Source organism: Mustelus asterias, chromosome 12, assembly GCF_964213995.1.
Source record: "Mustelus asterias chromosome 12, sMusAst1.hap1.1, whole genome shotgun sequence".
NCBI lineage: Eukaryota > Metazoa > Chordata > Chondrichthyes > Carcharhiniformes > Triakidae > Mustelus > Mustelus asterias.
Window position 1 is genome coordinate 65,975,094 of NC_135812.1, and position 22,019 is coordinate 65,997,112.

General features: G+C 44.0%; 1 protein-coding gene across 40 annotated transcripts in view; it reads right to left on the reverse strand.

Annotated features, from left to right (window-relative positions):
- Positions 1 to 22,019, reverse strand: part of gas7b (growth arrest-specific 7b) — a 718,490-nt gene that overhangs the window by 43,467 nt on the left and 653,004 nt on the right. For all 40 annotated transcript variants that reach the window (XM_078225370.1, XM_078225385.1, XM_078225378.1 and 37 more), the window contains 3 exons: positions 14,550 to 14,628; positions 12,680 to 12,808; positions 2,786 to 2,909 (listed from right to left, as the gene is read on the reverse strand). In XM_078225370.1, coding sequence (XP_078081496.1) covers positions 2,786 to 2,909; positions 12,680 to 12,808; positions 14,550 to 14,628 — 332 coding nt within the window. The remainder of the gene's footprint in view (positions 1 to 2,785; positions 2,910 to 12,679; positions 12,809 to 14,549; positions 14,629 to 22,019) is intronic.

Sequence of the window (22,019 nt, forward strand, 5' to 3'; positions counted from 1 at the left end):
TTCCCTTTCTCCCCCCCCCTCCTCCCCTCTAAACACCCCACGCCCCTCCATCCTGTAAACACTCCCTGCACAAAGCACATTTGGTACTTTTGAGCATCCTGGAGAGCTTTGAGCATCCCGGAGAGCTTTGAGCACGCTGGGTTAGTTTTCAGTACACTGGGATAGTCTTGAGTGCAAGGGGTAGCTTTGAGCGCAGGGAATAGCTTTGATTGTGCTCGATAGCTCTGAGGCATCGGATGTAGGTTTGCATGCACTGGATAATTTTGACCACAGTATCAAATTTGATGTCAAATTCATTCTAAATGATAACTTTTGATGTCAAATTGTATTTGAGCAAATTGAGCACACTTGAATGCAAAAACAATCTTATAATTTTTGGGTAGGTTCGATAGGAAATTCCAGGGCTTGGGACCTTGACAACTGAAGGCATAAAGCCAATGTGGAAAGCAATAGATGTACAGTTACACTTGCACCTAGGCATTATTCAAATGTCACATTTGTGACTTTAGGTTTCTGGCTGAAGATAGGGGGAAGCTCACAGTATAAAAGCTTTGTTTCTCAAATGGATGTGAATCAAGCTCAGGTTGCCTGTAGTGCAGCAACATTCAGAATTGCCAGAGATGAGCTTTTATGTTTATCGCTGGCAATCCCTTAGAAACCCACCCGGTGAAGTTGGTTTATATGTCCATCTTGCCTTTTGTTTTGCTGCAGCGTAGAATATGTATTTAAGGCTATTCTCTGAATCACTAACTTGGTGAGGTGTGCTGACAGGGCTGGACTGAAGTACATGACTGGAGATGCCGTGCTGTGTCGAGTCAAGAGCTTTAAAAGATTAAACAATAGACACAAAATCGGAGCTCTTTCCACTGTGACAGCTAATGACTACCTGCCAAGTGTCAGCCTCGTTTGTGTAAAGTCTTCACTTGCCGATTTGTTTTAGCATTTCTGCTTAAAAGCTTAAGGGAGAGTATTTTTTTTTGCTCAATATCCTCCACTTTTTAATAGATTGCAAAACAATATACTTGAAGAGATGTGGAGACCGAGGGGGAACATCCGAGAACAGTTTCATTCATCACAGTGGCTGACTCAGATCACAGAAATCTCTGCATGACATAATTTAACAGGAATGTGAGGCTGTGCCAGGATTGTAGCAACTTTTAACTATTACTGGAAGAGATTTGCTGCTGTCTTCATATCTCTGCGCTGGGAGGAAGTAGAGAATTTGCAATCTTGTCTATGCAGTTTGAGGCCCAGTTCAAAGCTATTCTGTTGTTGACATAAAGTTCACCAAGAACATAGAAACAACTGATGTGAGAGAGAGAAATTTGGAAGGGGTTGCAGGGGGAGGTTGTGAGAAAGAACTCCTCTCTTACAGCAGGAGTGTTGCTTTGTTCGTAAAATTACTCAGATAATCCATATGGAGAAGCAATGGTACTGTCACTGGACTAGTAATCCAGAGACCCGGGTTCGAATCCCACCACGACAGATGGTGAAATTTGAATTCAATAAAAATCTGGAATTAAAACCATTGTCCTAAAAACACATCTGGTTCATTAATGTCCTTGAGGGAAGGAAATCTGCCGTCCTTACATGGTCTGGCCTACCTACGACTCCAGAACCACAGCAATGTGCTTGACTCCTAAATATTCCCTCAAGGGCAATAAAGGAAGGGTAATAATGCTGGCCCAGCCAGCAATGCCCAGATCCCATGAACAAATTTTTAAAAAAGTGACTGCCTTTGGAGCCTTGGAAAAATCTGACCTGGGTGTCAAATGTGTCACTTACAGAAGTGATTCAACATACAAAAGATCTGATTATGTAGGAAACCCTTAGCTTGCACATCCAAGAGGGAGAGAATCATGTGCATAGGCTAGTAATGTATTTGTGTGTCACTCTTATCGAAGACAAATTAAGGACTGATAGAATGATCCACAAGAGTTCAGTCCCTTGGAAATCTGAGAGATAAGGAGAGAAAAGGTGCAACTCGCAGAGATAGCCAAGCTGGGAAGTTCACCACAATAAAGGGATGGGTGAGAGAATACGAGTGAAACCCAACCCAACAAATCTACCTGTCAGTCAGAAGACTGATTTAAAAAAAAAGTATTATTATAGAATCATAGAATCCCTACAGTGCCAAGGAGGCCATTCGGCTCATCGAGTCTGCACTGACCACAATCCCACCCAGACTCTATTCACACAACCCCACCTATTTACCCTGCTAATCCCCTAACACTAGGGTCAATTTAGCATGGCCAATCAACCTAACTTGCACATCTTTGGACTGAGAGAGGAAACCGGAGCACCCAGAGGAAACCCACACAGACACGGGGAGAATGTGCAAACTCCACACAGACTGTGACCCGAGGCCGGAATTGTACCATGGTGCTGTGAGGCAGCAGTGCTCACCACTGCGCCACCGTGCTACCCAAAATTACATTCTTTAAATATTTTTTTCTGACATAAAATGGGAAGAGTGCTTTGAACAATGGGTATTCCACTGTTAAATAGCTTCCCGTTAAAAACTTTTTCATGCATCTGTGCAATCTATATCATCTTTTACTCTTACTGAATGGTAAATGCAGTATGCAGGCGTTTGAACCAATTTAACAGGAAGGAGAGAAGTCAATTGATTGAAGATCCTTTTTGCCAATTAACACCAGAGAATAAGCCAAGGCAAGGGAAGTTGGTAAAAAAATGAATGGGGAGGGAACAATAAAACAAATGTGACAAGAGAGCTTAGACCCACCTCATATACTTAATATCCCAAAAACCATGTCCTACCCACCTGCTTGTGTTGATTTCCGTCTGGCTTTCTTGATGTCTTCCTCTGTTTTGTACGTGGATTTATTCTCCAGTAGCTGAGTTTTGAATTCCAGATCTTTCTGCCTCTCCGCCAGAGCTTTGCGAGCCTACAGAAAGGGTGACACCAGTCATCACAGATCCAAAGAGAAGTCAACCTTTCCTTCTTGAGATCCACTTGAACAACAATAGCTTACAGTTATATAACTGAACCTACAAATGCGCTTAGCAGCGCGAGCAGTGGAGACAGGACACAAAGTCAGACCCAATGCACAACCAACAATAAAATAAAACAAAATCCTGAAACAATGCGGCAGGCCTGGCAGCATCTGTAGAGAGAGAAACAGGGTTAAGGTTTCGAGTCTGTGTGACTCTTCTTCAGAGCACAATTGAACAGATTGGGTTCCAAGCGAGCTATTGAAAAAGGCTGGTGAGGTAGGCAAGAGAGCTCCAGACTGAAAGTGCCCAGTGACTGAAGCCGCATCTGGAGATAAGAGAAGTGATTATGAAACAGTACAGCATGATCACAGGACAGTTGGGAAGAGGGAACCTGCTTGCAGAACTGTTCCCAGAAGGGGGTAGGGCAGTGGCAAAGAGTCTCCCCGATTTGTCTTTTAACACAGGAGTGCTCCTGTTGATGACTCCACATTCAGGTAAGTATGAGGGCCTTCCTGGCAGCATAACCACCTTAGCTAATATGGCCATCAGCACACTTCCAGCAGTAAATGTGCATTCATTCCTTGTCCACCATCTTTGGAGGCTGTTTAGCACCTGAAAAACAGTCAAATTTCTAGACCTTTGTAGGTCAGGGCCCTTCTAAAAAATAAATCTAAATCCTGCAATGATCACTGTACAAATGAATTGCACATGTTCTGTATTTGGCAGCTGGTCTAGGGTTGTTTCTGGTTTTAACTCCACATGCAGGTGAGCCAAGGCAGTGATCCACACACCCACACCATGAAATTTCACATCTGGACATTTTTTAGCTGTTAACTGGTCACATGTGAGTCATATAGGGATTTCCTGTCAAATCATCACTTGGAACGAGGTCTGCACATTTCGCCAATGAGTACAGACCACGGGAAAGATCTTGCTCCTCACGAAGTCCATTTCCGGGTTGCGAACTCAACCTCCCAGTTCATGGGGCTACCAGTTGTTCTTTCCTGGAGCAAAACAATAAACAGCACATCTCTGGTTTAGGGGAGAGGGTAGGAAGCCTTGTTGGAACAGCATTGAAGCATCTCCACTTAAAGAGACCCTTGCAGCACTCCCAACGGCAACACTTTTCAAAGGACCTACCCGATATTAAGTTGATCTTTCGCTACACCCTAACTATGACTAATACTACATTTTGCACTCTCTCACTTTCCTTCTCCCCTATGTACTCTATGAACGGTATGTTTTGTCTGTATAGCGCACAAGAAACACTCATTTCCACTGCATACCAAAACATGTAACAAAAATAAATCAAATCAAAATCACTGTGTGGAGTGATTCCTCTCACTAAAGGAAGAAAAGATGAGGAAAACGGATGGAAGATGTGGGGAAGCTGAACCATTCCTGCTCCCCCCCACTTCTCTGGAAGTAAAAATGGAAGCCATCAGGACGTCACAAAAAGCCCGTTTTCCAGAGAAACTCAATCAGCCTCACCAAACAGGCTTAGTTTGAGACTGCAGAGGAAATGAGCATTCGCAATGTTGTTCCGAGGACATGGATCCAGTGTCATGAATATTTCAATGACCACCGAAGTTCTGGTAAGGTGATTACCCCGTGATTCTTATATCTTTCACTGCCTCAGCATCGTCGAGGCAGTGGTCATTTATGCCATGCTCCCTCCTATCAGACACATTCATTTATCTCCAAGCTTCCCCCTCAAGTCTCCATCTCAGCAGACAGTCTGGCGCTCTCTCATGTGAACATATGAATTAGGAGCACAAGTAGGCCATTCAGCCCCTCAAGCCTGCTCCGCCATTTATTAATATCATAGCTGATCTGTTTGTGTTTCTAATTTCATATTTCCATCTGCCCCTGATAATGTTTCCTAACGAGAATCTATCATCCCCACCCTATAAATACTCAGTGACCCTGCCTCCATCGCCTTCTGAGGCAGAGAGTTCCAAAGTCCTTATCTCTGTCCTAAAAGGGTGACTCCTAATTTTATGACAGTGCCCCCTAGTCTGGAGTCACCCACAAGAGGAAACATCCTTTCCATTTTCACCTTGTCACGACCATTCAGGATCTTGTACACTTCAATAAAATCACCCCTCACTCTTCAAAACTGCAGTGGAAACACATTCAGTCTGTCCAACCTTTCCTCACAAGACCTGCTCATTCCAGGTATCAACCTAGTAAACCTCCTCTGAACCACATTTATCCTTTCTTCAATAAAAGGGCCAAAACTGCACACAGTATTCAAGATGTAAAAAGCTAAGACCCCAGCACAAGCTGAACGCCACCCATCACATCTTGCCAATCAGAAAAAGACCCATTTATGTTCTGCTTTCTGTGAGCTAGCCAATCTTCTATCTATGCTAATAAATTACTCCTAACACCATGAGCTCCTACTTTCCACAATAACCTTTGATGTGAAATACCTTCTGCAAATCCAAGGGGACCTGGACATACACACGCTAGTTACATGATTTGGTAGAGCATTGGACCCAATGTGGTTCAAGTGCAGACTGTCCCAATCATAGAATCTGCAGGGCAGGAGGCGGTCATTTAGCCCATCGAGCCTGCACCGACAACAATCCCATCCAGGTCCTGTCCTATTCCCCTAACCCCACATACTCACCCCCTCTCCAATCCCCCTAACATCAAGGGACAATTTATCATGGCCAATCAACCGAACCCATACATCTTTGGAGTGCGGAGGAAACCGGAGCACCTGGAGGAAACCCACGCAGACACAGGGAGAATCTGCAAACTCCACACAGACAGTGACCCGAGGCCGGAATTGAACCGGGTCCCTGGCACTGTGAGGCATCAGTGCCACCATGCCACCCCAATGGTATAGCCCTCAGTTTTTCCAGTACTGACACCAATGGTCTATGAACCAAAACCCATTTCTTGTTCCTCATCTCTCACACCCCCACCCCTACCCCACAAATATCTTACAGTCCATTCTTAACGATCACTTCACTCCTGACAATCGTCAATCTTTTCTCATTGCATAAGACAGCTCATAGCTGCCGGGAGAGGCAATGAAGCAGAGGTGGAGGTGCATTACTGGTCATTCTGATGGTGACAGAAACGGATGCCCTGGTGATGCAGCGTGGCTCCTTTACAGGTGGTTGCTAATGGAAAGATCCGGAGGGGGCGGGGGTGAAAGCATTAGACACCACACTGCCATTTACAATTAGCTGTCACTCATGTTGAATCAACGTTGCCTGTATGTACAAGGCTAAATTGGATCTGTCATCCATGTGCAGCACAAACAAATTATTTCCCCCAGGAAGTGAGAAAGAAGGCAGTGGAGTCCAATCAGGAGAGAGGCTAGACATTGGGAAAGCATTGATTATGCTTCATCCGCTCCCACCACCAGTGCTAAAACACTCGCCTCCATGACTCCTGTGTCACAAATAAAAAGGATGGCATAAGGAGATAAACACCTTACATGAGAGCAGGTGCTGGAGAAAGAGAGAGCTGAGCAGAGATCCCAGCAGAGGACCCTTCAAGCTTTTCTCAACCAGACAGGGATGCTGAGCTTGGGTGGAGGTCATCCACTATTTGTGAGGCAACAAAGGGAAATGTTTGGGCATCTGTCAGAAAGTCCCGAGGTGTAGGGTCCCGAGTACTGAATATGGATGAGTCCATCTTTGTTTATTTTCTTACACGGGATCTGGACATTGCTGGGAATGCCAGAATTTGTTGCCTGTCCCTAATTGGCCTTGGAGGGCAGTCAAGAATAAACCACAGTGCTGTGGGTCTGGAGTCGCATGTAGGCCAGTCTGGGTAAGGATGGCAGAGTTCCTAAAGGACATTAGTGAACCTAATGGGTTTCTAAGACAATCAGTGGTCACAGTTACTGAGACTAGCTTTCATCCGAAATTCTTTTTGTGGCCCTGGTGGTCAGATGGCTGCTCTTATACCTGTCTATGACAAGAGTGTGGTGGGGGCAAGGGTGTGGTGGTAGTTGCTCCGCGCTGGTGTGAACAGCAGGTATTGACTGGGATATCTGTTACCTCCCCAAGAGCCAATTGCTGAGGCTGCTTGGTGGAAAGAGGTTGAGGAACCAGGGACTGCTGAGGGATGAAAGCATCATGGCTGCTCAGTCCAGTGGTCGCAAACCAGCTGCACATCAAAGAAATGAAATCCCTTCAGATTAATAAAAAAAAGTCTGGCCGCTCCGATGGTGCGTTGATCACCACACCAGAGCAGTCAACAACATGCTGGACCTGTGGAAATCCTGTGAGGGAGGCAAAGTTGACAGCCTTCTTTACTCGGCCGGCTGTATCTGTCTCAGAATTCATCTGGTTAGATGCCTGTACAAACCAGGTATCCATGACCTGGATTGTGAAATCATAGGATCCCTACAGTATAGAAGGGGGCCATTCAGCTCATCGGGTCTGCACTGACCACAATCTCACCCAGGTCCTATTCCTGTGACCCCTCGTAGTTACCCTGCTAATCCTCCTGACAATAGGGTTAATTTACCATGGCCAGTCAACCTAAACCGTACATCTTTAGGCTGTGGGCAGAAACTGGAGCACCCGGAGGAAACCCACGCAGATACGGAGAGAATGTGCAAAGTCCACACAGACGGTGACCCAAGACTGGGATTGAAACCGAGTCCCTGCACTGTGAGGCAGCAGTGCTAACCACTGTGCCACCATGCCACCCAAGTGTTGCAGATATCAGCAGCTGAGTCCTGGAATGAACAGCTGACAGAAACTGAGGCCTGTGGTCACCAAAGGCAATGGGTGGCCACCTTCTCCTATTGGCCTTGGGTCTTCCTTCAGGCAGGTGCACAGGTCGGCCACCATCTCCCGCTAGAGTCGCTGCTTTTGGAGGCACATCCAGATGGTTGAGGAAGCTGACCCTCAGCCTGTGCTCAGGACTGCGCTTTCTTTTCAGTGCTACCCTGTGGCCACTCTGTCCATTTGCATGTGACTGTGGAGAATGGGTCCTCTTGCAGTTGCCTCCACTGTGGCTGCCAAGCAGAAGGATGCCATAAGTGAGCACAAGTAGTCCAGCCAGCTGGTGAATATGTGGACCCCACAGGACTATAATATAGAAACATAGAAGATAGGAGCAGGTGGTGGCCATTTGGCCCTTCGAACCTGCTCCGCCATTCATGATGATCATCCAACTCTACAGCCTACACTTGCTTTCTACCCATAACCTTTGATCCCATTCACCCCAAGCGCTATACCTAGCCACCTCTTGAATACATTCAATGTTTTGCAATCAACTACTTCCTGTAGTAATGAATTCCACAGGCTCACCAGTCTTTGGGTGAAGAAATGTCTCCTCACCTCCATCCTAAATGGTCACAGGTGCCATGATAATATACCCCTCAGAGATATCGAAGGGACTTGAACAATTCAGCACAAAGTTGCTGTCCCCACACAACAGAAATTAGTTTTGCTCCTGTCAACAGAAGTCTCTGCATGTGACTAACCTTAAGCTCGTCTGTTGAATCCTTTATAATGCTGTCAATATTAGTTTTTAATGACTTCCTGCTGTGTGTTCACCTTCTCCAAGCAACTGGGTTGCAGACAAGTACGCGACCCAATCACTGAGAGGAAACAGCCATTGCATCCTTAAAATGGCTTAAAATTAGATAAAGTGAATGGGTAAAACTACATCAAATGGGTTTCGATGTAGAAAGTGAGAGGTCATCCACTTTTGACCAAAAAAATCATTGGCGTATTCTCAAAATGGTTGGGTCCAAGAAAGACATAGATGACCAGGTACTTGGATCATTAAAATGTCAAGGACGGTGCAGGGAATGATCAGAAAAGTCACTGGAACACTGGTTTTTAAATCACTGGAGTACAAGATGTCATCCTTCAGCCATACAAAGTGCTGGTTAGACCACACCTGAAGTACTGAGAGCAGCTCTGGGCATCACACCTTAGGAAGGATAAATTTGCCTTGGAAGGAGCGCAGCATAGATTCACCAGAATGACTTCCCAGGTTTAAATTAAGAGGGGGGATTATACAAATAAACATCTATTCCATGGAATATAGTAAATTAAGGAGTGATCTGGTCATAGTTTTCAAGATATTAAGGGGAGCTGATAGGGTAGATAAAGACAAAACTATTTCCACTGGTTGGGGAATCTCGGGTGAGGAGATAAATTACAATATTACCACATGGTGGTATGGCATTGACTGGTAACTTAACGTGAATGAGCACAGAGAGAAGAGAATGGGAGAAAATGAGTGAGGCATGTGGAGGAACCCATTTATGAGAGTTGATGAGTAGCAGTTTTCGAAATTGCTGACTATACAGACCACATTTTTATGCCCAATTCTGTTAACTCTTCATTCTGACAGCGAGGAACCTTCCTTTTGTTTTTCCAAACTTCATTAACATTATTCTGGAAGAATCAGCCCAAGATTCATCCAATAATATCAGAACCATAGAATTCCTCCTTTGTGGAAAGAGGCCATTTGGCCCATCGAGTCTGTAACGACCCTCCAAAAGAGTATCCCACCCAGTCCCTCCCCTCCGCCCTATCTCTGTAACCTCGTGCATTTACCATGGCTAATCCACCTAACCTACACATCAATAAGGGGCAATTTAGACAAAAGCAAAATACTGTGGATGCTGGAATCTGAAACAAAAACAGAAAATCCTGGGACATCTCAGCAGGTCTGACAGCATCTGTGGGGAGAAAATAGAGCCAACATTTCGAGTCTAGATGATCCTTCATCAGGCAATTTAGTGTGGCTAATCCACTTAACCTGCACATTTTTGGACTGTGGGAGGAAACCGGAGCACCCGGGGGGAAACCCACGCAGACACAGGGAGAACGTGCAAACTCCATACAGACAGTCACCCGAGGCCGAAATTGAACCAGGACCCTAGTGCTGCAAGGCAGCAATGCTAACCACTGTGCCACCATATTGTAATATTATAACTGCTGATTTGTCATCTGCATTTTTAAAGCACTCTGCAGTGGAAAAAGGGCAGCTTTATCCACAATGACCCTATACCAATCTCCAGTAATATCAGGAATCAGAGACAGCTGCTTGCAATGAAATGTAGAACATCTTTCTCTGGTATGTTGGAAAGAAGTTTATCTGATCATTGGACAAGCTCCAAACAATCTCAGTGATTTATCATTAGCTTGTGGATGAACTGGCATTCCAATGTGAAGACAAAGACTTCCCCACTATTTCTGACATGCAACTGATGACTAATTATCTGAGATGCTTTATTTCAACTTAATGGATCGTTAAATGTGACAAAATTTGACCAGGATTTCAGCAAGCATCTTTATTACATTCCTGCCAACTAGTGTTTAATCTTTCAGTTGATAGACCATGGTGCTCGATTCAGGTTTACATTGCAGTTCGTATGTTGTGTTGTGTTGCTTGTCCAATAACCAGGACGAGTCTGTCATCAAACCTCAAAATATAGTTGAGAGAGCCCATCTATATTTTAACTGCTAATAAAGGACACAAAAGTCATGTTATAGCTAATAAAAACCAATGGAGTGGTTTTGACTTTGTACAATAGTGTAGCATGAGCAATGGCAAATCAGCAGCCTTCAGAGCAAGAGGAATTGAGTATAGGAATAGGGGTGATTTACTGCAATTGTATAGGGCGTTGGTGAGGTCACACCTGGAGTATTGTGTGCAGTTTTGGTCATCATAGAAATCATCATAGAAACCCTACAGTACAGAAAGAGGCCATTCGGCCCATCGAGTCTGCACCGACCACAGTCCCACCCAGGCCCTACCCCCATATCCCTACATATTTTACCCGCTAATCCCTCTAATCTACGCATCCCAGGACACTAAGGGACAATTTTAGCATGGCCAATCAACCTAACCCACACATCTTTGGACTGTGGGAGGAAACCGGAGCACCCGGAGGAAACCCACGCAGACACGAGGAGAATGTGCAAACTCCACACAGACAGTGACCCAAGCCGGGAATCGAACCCAGGTCCCTGGAGCTGTGAAGCAGCAGTGCTAACCACTGTGCTACCGTGCTGCCCTATAAGGTGTCCTTATCTGAGGGAGGATGTCCTTGCTACAGAGGGAATGCAGCAAAGGTTTACCAGGCTGATTTCCTGGGATGACAGGTCTGCCATTTGAGGAGAGACTAAGTCAGTTAGGATTATATTCTTGGAGTTTGGAAGAGTGAGAGGGGATTTCACAGAAACTTATAAAATTCTAACAGGATTAGACAGGGTAGAAAGAATGTTCCCGAGGGTGGGGGAGTCCAGAACTAGGGGTCATTTTTTGAGGATAAGCGATAAACCATTTAGAACTGAGAGGGTAAATTTCTTCACCCAGAGAGTGGTGCATGTGTGGAACTCACTACCACAGAAAGTAGTTGAGACCAAAACGTTATGAGATTTCAAGAAGAAATTGGATATAGCTCTTGGGGCTAAAAGGATCAAAGGGAGGTGGTGGCATAGTGGTATTGTCGCTGGACTGGTAATCCAGGAACCCAGGGTAATGCTCTGGGAGCCTGGGTTCAAATCCCGCCATGGCAGGTGGTAAAATTTGAATTCAATAAAATTCTGGAATTAAAATGACTATGAAACCATTGTTGATTGTCGGAAACACCCACCTAATTCACTAATGTCCTTTAGGGAAGGAAATCTGCGACCCTTACCCTGGTCTAACCTACATGTGACTCAGGGATGGGCAATAAATGCTGGCCCAGCCAATGACACCCACTTCCCATGAATGAATAATAAAAGAGGGATATGGGGGAGAAGGCGGGATCAGGATATTGAATTTGATGATCAGCCGTGATCAAAATGAATGGCAGAACAGGCTCAAAGGGCTGCATGGCCTACTCCCTGCTTCTATTTTCTATGTTTCTAAAAGTTTATTAGTCACAAGTAAGGCTTATATTAACACTGCAATAAAGTTACTATGAAAATCCCCGAGTTGCCACACTCCGGCGCCTGTTCAGGTCAATGCACCGAACCACCAATGCACCTAACTTCTATTTACATCTCTCCTGAGTTTTATTTCCATTGATTATGTAGCTACTTTTTGGTGTTAAGGAAAATGTCCAACAGTCCTGAAATTACTGTCTGTTCCCAGTCATATCTCAAAAGGAAATCAGCGGCAACCCCCAAGGGAATGGTATAAATGGCCGAAAATAGACATTTCAACCATGACTCAGTGGGTAGCACTCTCAACTCTTAGTCAGCAGGCTGTGGGTTCAAGTGCTAAACCAGGGATTTGAGCTCAAGTTCTGGGCTTCCACTCGAGTGCGGTATTGAGGAGTGCCGCAGACTGATGTGCCCTTACACCCAGACATCAAACCTGCCCTCTCAAGTAGACATGATGGTCCTACGGCACAATTTCACACAAGAGGAGAGTTTGCTTGATGTCTTGTACTATACTTATCCCTCAAGCTAAGCCCCCCAAAAAATAACCTGGTCGTGTTTGTGGGACCATACTGTGTGCAAATTCGTTGCTAGGTTTCCAACATTATAACAAGAACTGCACTGTAAAGATATTTAATTGCTCAAAAGCACTTCCTGTAGGGAGATTCTATTCCCCTGTTGCTGGAGTTACAACAGAGGCTAGTAGAACTTTCGAGGAATTTCAGGGCTAATAATGAAATTTCAGAAAGTAAAAGGGAAGAATACCCTCCATTATATAATTTTTAAATTAAGAATTAAATATTGTTGGAAATGACAAGGTTTCTCCTTTCTTCCCAAGTATCTCATACCTTCTCCACGGCAACATAGCGAGCACTTAATTGTTTGCGGAGATCAGCTATATGATGGTCAAACTTCTTCATATCCTTCTTGAAGTTTTCTCGAAATGCTAACAGTGGTTTCTCCACTTCACTCTGCAGCTAAGGAAAGAGAACAGAAATAAATTCTCATGGAATAGGGGTTTTTTTTGAGTAATTTTGGGAGTGTTCTCCAAAGGTTTATGATCTTGGTCAGCACCGATAAAGCACCGTCTGCTCCTTTCGTGACCATCTCACTGCACAAGGGATGTTCTTTAATAAATTTACTTTTTACATGATAATAAACATCAGAAACTTTCAAATATAGATACAACCTGTTCCCCAGGCACAATAAAATAGGATTTCCTGTAATTAAAGTAAATGGAGGAATTGTGCTGTTGCAAGTTGTTGGCACGGTTCTGCAGTTGTGTTTATCAACTCTGATGCATCTCCACTGCTGGCTGAGTTGGCAGCTGCGTGTGGAGCTCAGACATAGAAAGCAATCTCTGGACTTCTCCAAATTATCTGATCTCAGTCAGGGCGATAATGAGGATGCTTGCAGTTGGATTCAGAGCCTCCAGGCCTCTGAGTGGGAGTAGCGGAATCAACCAACATTCCCACTGCTGATCACTGCCCAGTAATTCCTCTTGGACAGCACCTACTTCCTCAGCTGTGATTCCAATGCCCCAGCATGGCCAATAGTCGAGCTCTCCCTTGCCTGGAGGTGAAAGGTCACTTGTGCAGGACATTGAAAGGCACGTGGAAATTGTCTGCCCGGTGTGAGTTAGTATGAGAGAATAAAAACATGAATGGGAGAAAGAAATCAGAATACTGAGAGTGTGCTGTATTGAAAGATGTGGTCTTATGTATTGCATCTGTAGCTCTACTGTTATAATGTCCAATGTCACATTTCCACTGGCTGCCACACTTTCCAGATATCCGTGGCTGGGGAACAAGGATCTCCCCCCACCCCTACTAGGGGAACTTTCAACCACAAAGAAAGGACATTTTCTATTTAGCCCTTTTGCATTTTCATCGGCCAATATGGTTCACATATGGAACGACAGGGGGCTTGATAAGTTTATTTTGAGTTAATTCATAGAATGAAATAGGAAGCCCTAATACAAACACATATATAAAACATAGACACACACACAAACACACACATCTGCCCAGTTGAAAACCTTCCAAACGTTCATGTCTCTAAATCTTTATCTGATCACGTTCCCAAGTACAATAGCACAAACATAGTAATTATAGAAAAGTCTGCAGGCTATGCTTTTTGTGTATCATTAACAAACAGTAATTTTGGCTTGCAGATTGCTTCCCACGTTGACTAGCAACTTCTAGCTTAGCAGAGTGCTTTTTTTTTTATTATATGGGGAATAAGGGAACATTTGCTGAACTATTGAGACAGGGAAGGAAGAGGGGAAAACTAAAGCTCCAGCGATCTTTTTCTTCACAGACTTCTTCAACAGATTTAGTGCTACTTGTGCAACTGAGTTGGATTTGTATTTATGTTTTTGCCACAGAGGTGGGTCAATCAGTGATGCGCGATAAATCACACGGGAGGCTGGCTGTACCCGGGAAATAAAGGCTTTTATTGCCAACAATAACGAAGCTACTACATACAATATACAATCCCAGACTAAAGGGTCACCAGGCAGAGCAGTGACCTTTATACCTCTCCCGGAAGGCGGAGCCAACTGGGGTGTACCATAGGATTATATTAACAGGTAGAACAGCCCAACCCTAACCCCAACAGTAACATATCTACAGACTCATAGTGCTGGCCAAACCATGGCTCAGCACTCCTGGTGGTAACCAACAATGGTTCACCACAATCAGTAAAATGATTTATTACCTTCGAAGAAAACTTCAGATGAACCTCAGCCTCATCTGCCAAGCTTTTCTTCACCTGTGTCCAAGACTCTCCCAAGGTGCTGCCAAGGACAAGCAAAATAAAGAAAAGGAAGATTTTGAGAAATTAGAAATGGTCACAGGTCCAACATCAGGGCATCCATTTTTGATATCGGTTCCAATTACCCCCTTAGCTGTATTCTGCAAACTATGCTTTACTGTAAAAGATATTCTATTTCCTCTTGGGGCACGTGTTTCTCCACTCATTATGTATAACGACATTATAAACACACTGAACGAGAACAATGTTAATAAATTTGGTACATAGCTACCAAGGTAATTCTTCATCCAAAAAATGTCTGCTTCAATAACATGCTTGGTAATTTGTTCTACAAGTCTATTACCATTTGTACTGAACTTCTGCCTAACTATCATTCTTACAAATACAAATTTCAGTCAGCACAATTTTATCTGATATTTTTAACATATGTATATCAAACTCTTTTTTCCATTATCGCTGAATGTTAAAACAACTTTTTTTTAAAAACAGCACATACAGGAACAATGCTGATCACAATTTCTAATTTTTAAACACATACCTCCAATATTTAAACCTTTCTCCATAACCAGCAACTTTATTAAAAACAGAAAACATAGAAACAGAATCCCTACAGTGCAGAAGGAGGCCATTCGGCCCATCAAGTCTGCACCAACAACAATCCCATTTAGGCCCTACCCGCGTAACCCCACATATTTACCCTACTAATCCCTCTAAGCTATGCTTCCCGGGACATTAAGGGGCAATTTAGCATGCCCAATGCACCTAACCCACATATCTTTGGACTGTGGGAGGAAACCGGAGCACCCGGAGGAAACCCACGCAGACACGGGGAGAATGTGCAAACTCCACACAGACAATGACCCCAAGCCAGGAATTAAACCCAGGTCCCCGGAGCTGTGAGGCAGCAGTGCTAACCACTGTGCCGCCCTCTTAATTCCTTTCACAGAATTGAAAACTTCAACTGGGACTCCTGAAAGTCTCGCTTTTCTCAAAAACAAAGGCTCAGATGGCTTAATCTTTATCTAGAAGTTAAATTCTGGATGATCAATCACCACTTCAGACATTCAAGGGAAAACAAATTTGCTCTAAAATTAAGTTCCCGGCACCTAGATGGACTCTTTGTCCAGCTGTAACCTCCTTAAATTTGTGCATGATCCCTATGATAACGCACCACTGCTGATCTTTTATTTAAGGTGGCAGAGGGAGAACTGCTGCTGAGTTCTCTGATCACACTTTGCAGGTTTAACATCAGTGGGAAGTCCAAACCACTTTGCATTGACATTAAAATTGGAGGGACAGTATCTGACATAAAACAATGTTATCATCTCCTGCATACATATTGAAACTCTATTGCTCTCCACTGAATTGACCATTCATCCACTGGAGGAAAACTAGGGTACTAAACATGTTCTTTCATTCCACACCAAGATAAATATGAATTAGATACACACCCAAGGTTTCCTCTGTAAATTGGTGCTAATCCATCAACCTGAGTATCTCCATGTCTTCATAGAATCCTACAGTTCAGGAGAACATTCGGCCCATCGAGTCTGCACTGACCACAATCCCACCCAGGCCCTATCCCTGTAACCCCATGCATTTACCTTAACTAGTACCCCTGACACTAAGGGACAATTTAGCATGGCCAAACTACCTAACCCGCACATCTCTGGACTGTGGGAGGAAACCCACACAGACACGGGGAGAACGCACAAACTCCACACAGACAGTGACCCAAGCCGGGAATCGAACCTGGGTCCCTGGCGCTGTGAGGCAGCAACGCTAACCACTGTGCCGTCTCTTGTTTCTCCTTTGCGCCCCTTCATAAAAGCCATACGTGTGAAGCAACTTTTCGATCACCCCTCCTTATCTCTTGTTTGATTCAACATCCCAGTTCCTTCCACCTCCGAAGGACCTGGAGATGTTTTTTCTACACAAAAAGTGCTTTATAAATGCAAGTTGTCTGTTTTTGCAGTTCCAGCATTGGGCAGTTAGTTGGCTCCGTGGGATGTAACCGAGCAGGAGGCATTTTGATTGAGGGTTGCAGTGAAACATGAAACATGTGCTCAACATGCCTTCACATCTACAGTATTTATAACTGGCACCAAGCAACCCTCACAATCACATGTAATCTTTTTTAATGATATATCTGCCTCGCAGTGGCAAAGTATTTCATACTGCTAATATATAGATAAAAGGCTATTTTAGAAGTGATAAATTCCTATTTTAAAATAAGGCATGCATTGATGAACGACAGAAACATTGCTTTATGCAGTCAGATTAATGGTATTTGTCATTCTCATTCAATTTGTGCTAAGATTCTCATACCCAGCTCACTTTGACATCAGTCATAATCCATTCAGCACATTCCTACATCTTTGCCGTGTTACCATTAATTGTAACGGATGAAATCAGGAGATTAGCCCTTTCCTGACAAGCTTGCCTTCCTAACAAGCACCCACAATGGGGAAAAGTCCTGTGCCAGGAACATGCAATCAGAGAGGGTAAGTTTTGTCGGGCTACACTCCCAGTGCGGAGTCTAACTTGGCAGGAATTTAGATCGGAGAGTTAGGCGTGGAGGTCTGCATGGCCAATTTGTAGTGCTCCCAATTTTCCGATCATTAAAATGAATGACCAGAAATTGAGCATATCTTGAATCAGATGCACGGATCTCTCCCACTCCCATGAATGGATACTTGGCACTGGGAACAGCTGATTCAACGTTCTTTGCTCCAGTTGAGCGACAGACTGTTCTAAGAGTGGAGTCTCGCAACCTTGGCTCTCAAACTTGTTGCAGCATTCATTACTTTACATTTTCCCAGGACCGCAACACTTGGTATGGCTCCTGCACCGTCCAAGATCGCAAAAACGACAAAGGGTCATGAACATCGCCCAGTCCATCACGCAAACCAGTCTCCAATCCATTGACTCTGTCTACACTTCCCGTCGCCTCGGAAAAACAGCCAGCATAATTAAGGGCCCCAGACATACTCTCTTCCACCTTCTTCTGTCAGGAAAAGGATATAAAAGTCTGAGGACATGTACCAACTGACTCAGGAACAGCTTTTTCCCTGCTGCCACCAGCTTTTGAATGGACCTACCTCATATTAAGTTGATGTTTCTCTACACCCTAGCTATGACTGTAACACTGCATTCTGCAATCTCTCCACTCCTTCACTATGTACGGTATGCTTTGCCAGTATAGCACACAAGAAACAATACTTTTCAATGAATAACAATACATGTGACAATAATAAATCAAATCAAATCAGACATTTCTTTTTTCCTGCAATCTTCAGGCTTTAAAAGTCAAGTATAGGATAATAAACCATAACTTCCTGCTATTTCTCGCCATCTCTCCAAGTCATGGTTACGATTGGCTGTAACATTTCAAATCTTGAAGAAAATGTCCAACATGAAATAAAACTTCTAAATGAAAGTTTGTTATTTTCAAGATTTTTCTTTCAATTTCTGCCACTTTGGTTAAAATCCAGCCAACAGTGTGGTGAAATGTTCCTCTCTGGCTGGTTTTAAAAGGTTCAAAGTAAAATGAGTTTGAAAAGTCACGACCTAGGTCAGAGCTGGCCTGTGCCCACATTGGACTATAATTTGACATCAACTGATCCTAAATTGGCAATCTTATTCAAACTGAAAATTAAGAATGGTTGGTTTAAGAAGTGGAAATAGAGTGGAAACAGGGCAGCACGGTGGCACAGTGGTTAGCACTGCTGCCTCACAGTGCCAGGGACCTGGGTTCGATTCTCGGCTTGGATCACTGTCTGTGTGGAGTTTGCACGTTCTCCTCGTGTCTGCATGGATTTCCTCCGGGTGCTCTGGTTTCCTCCTGCAGTCCAGAAGACGTGCTGGTTAGGTGCATTGGCCATGCTAAATTCTCCCTCAGTGTACGCGAACAGACGCTGGAGTGTGGTGACTAGGGGATTTTCACAGTAACTTCATTGCAGTGTTAATGTAAGTCTACTTGTGACACTAATAAATAAACTTTAACTTTAGTGGAGTCGAAGATGCAGTTTTTAGCTTAGGCACAGTATTGGGTCACTGCAGTAAACAATGAGAAAATGTCGGAACAAAAACAGCTTCTTTGGCACTTCAGGTTTTACTCTGCATTTGGTCCATGGTTTAGCTGGTCTAGGAGTGTTTGAGGTTGCTATTTGCAATGTTAGTGAAGAAGTCATGGGGCATTGGACTCCTTACCAACAGCAAAAATCTTTAAAAAGCAAGGCTGAAAAGTTCACCCAGGAGCCTTTTATGGGGGCGGCACAGTGGCTAGCATTGCTGCCTCACAGCGCCAGGGACCCGGGTTCGATTCCTGGTCAGGTCACTGTCTGTGTGGAGTTTGCACGTTCTCGCCGTGTCTGTGTGGGTTTCTTCCGTGTGCTCCGGTTTCCTCCCACAGTCCAGAGATGTGCGGGTTAGATGGATTGTCTATGCTAAATAGCCCTAGTGTCAGAGGGCCTAGCTAGGGTAAATGCATGGGGTTATTTGGAAAGGGCCTGGGTGGGATTGTGGTCCATGCAGACTCAATGGGCCGAATGGCCTCCTTCTGCACTGTGGGATTCTATGATTCGATCCACTCTTGTCCTCAGCATTGGCACTTTATTCAGCGAAGGGGCAGTTTTGTATTGAAATCAAGTTATTTCCCACAGCAGGGTCTTTAACAAAATTAGCGCAACTTCATAACTTTCCATGCAACTTTTCAACTTCACTTACAACCCCAATAAGATGAAATAATTCAAAAAGGCACAACCGGTTCTAGCTCTTGATCACTAGCTTTTAACAAGAACTAATTTAAAGGAAATTGAGAAAACGGGAAGCACGCACATCAACGTTGCTGATGGTGACCTTCACCCATTGGCACAGCAAGTCTAAAATACAGCATAGCAAGCAGATACAGCTCACAGTTTACCAAACACTTTGTTGTAGATCAGTGACCAATGCACAAAATAGTCCAAACACACTCAATGAAAGGCAATAAGTCTTTGTTAGCACATTGCCCCTACTCGGGAATTAATGCCGTCAAACTTTACCTTGATGCTGGATAATTATTCCTTGAAATATTAATGTGTGCACAGACCAGGAAAATTAATAAAATTCATCAGATTGGCCTTTCCTTTGCCCATATATCAATGCTGGGTTCTGGCATCTCCTCAGAAAATCACAGCTGCTTTGCATGCAAATTAAAATAACGGGCAAAACAGCCCCCGCTCAATGAACAAACAACTATCAGTGACAAGGGTTCAGCAATGCTGTGGCATCTTTGAAAGTTCCACATCATTTCTCCAATGACTGATATGTTTGAAAGTAAGATACTTCAGTGGTCCATATCTTCCGGTCTCCAGGAATTGAACATACGACCCAAGATATGTGTCAGGACACGTTGGAAATCACGGTGTACTGACCTCCATGGGAATTGCCTACGAAGTTTGAACTCTCTATGTGCAATTTCCCGGCTCCCCTCGGACCCTCCACAAAAATCTTCAACTCTGGAGTCGGAGACTTCAGACAGTTTCATTTTACTTACCTGAATAATTAGACAGGAAATGTTGCACGGGAAAATCCTAGTCTAACTCCTGGGTAACTGCAGAACTGACCCCCAATCACTCGCACTGACCTTCCACCCCCTGCAACCACCTCACTGACCCCTGACTACTCCACCAACCAACCGCACCCCTTCCAAATGCCCAGACCATCCCACTTGACCATGCTAAACCTTGACCACCCACTTGCTCCTCAACTCCAACCCACCTACCTTCTCACATATGTACCTATCTTATCCACTCCCCCATCCAAACCGCCATCTTTGACATGAAATATAAAGACACTACCATAACCACTTAATTTTAATTTCAATTCAATCGAATTGACAGCTGCCTATGTATGAGCAGAAATCTCATTCTTCCCCCACATACAAATACCACCCTGAGAAATCTAAGAAATTCATCTCAAATCTTCCAGACAATCAATAGTCCAATTGGATCAAAATAGATCAATAGGCCAATACATACCACCAGCTAGTTTCTGTCCTTATTGCTTTCTAAGTACTTGTACCAATAACATCTTGCTGCTTACTATTAGTTTATATCCAGAAAATAAAAGTTTGTTGTTTTGCGTTGTCATCAGTCCCAAGGTAGACGTCTGCCGGTTTTCACAATTTGTGCCCTCAGGTGACTCAGCAGACCAATCCTCGAGCCATGGCTCTTTGGGCAGAGATGGTAAAAATCGCCCTGGGGAAAAGGATTTCTCAAGACTGGGTCCAGCTCTCCTTCCTTCTGCTTTTTGTCGTAGTGGAGTATATGCATTCGGTTTCTGACTAGGGTACAGCTGATTGGACAAGGCTTTGATCCATGTTAAGGTTTGTGGCAACTTCCTCCTGCACACCAATGTCAATTTGGTCCCTTTTCAATGAGCTCTTCAGAGTGCTCTTCGAGTGCTGTCACTGTCCTCCTTGAGATCTGGTGCCATCTTTAAGTTGTGAAACGAGGATCTGTTTGGAAGCTGATTTTTTTGGGGGTATGTGGATGTGTCCATGGTGCTATTCTGAATCAATAGGAGAACAATGTGGTCTTTGGTATGTCTCATTGTATTTGAGTGCAAGTTGCATATGATGTGAATTTGGTTCATATGGAGACTCAACTTTGCATACAGAACCCTTTTTTTGTGCTGTGAATGAGCTAGAAGTGCTGGAAGAAAGCCTAAACTCTGATTCTGGAGTCATATGGACAGGTCATTAATAAAAATTGCAAGTTTGAGGAATAATTTGATTTGATTTCTTATTGTCACATGTATTTGTGAAAAGTATTGTGTTTTGCGCACTATACATACAAAGCATACCGCACATAGAGAAGGAAAAGAGAGAGTGCAGAATGTAGTGTTACAGTCATAGCTAGTGTGTAGCAAAAGGTCAATTTAATGCAAGGTAGGTCCATTCAAAAGTCTCTTGGCAGCAGGGAAGAAGCTGTTCTTGAATCGATTGGTACGTGACCTCAGACTTTTGTATCTTTTTCCCGATGGAAGAAGGTGGAAGAGAGTATGAGAGTCTCTAACTCAACTGATAATGTGGTCAGTGTGGTGCCAAACCTATACAGACCAAAGATTTAAAGCCACTGTCTGGTATGGCATTGTGAGATGCCAACCAAGGCAACCCTTCAGGTGCCAAAACTGGCCCGAGTGCCCCTGAGCTGCATCAGAGGTTGGCAAACAAGCAGTATTCCAGTTTATGAATGCTACCCGGCGATGCCTTCAGAAGTGTGCAAGTTTGACCAATTGACAAGGACAGGATTGTGTTTGCTTGTAATGTCCTTTGTGGTTTATCAGCCCACCAACATTTACATCTGGCCTCAAAGAATGGATGGCTTGTTGAGGTACTCGAGGGCTGCCAACAATGATGGACCCATT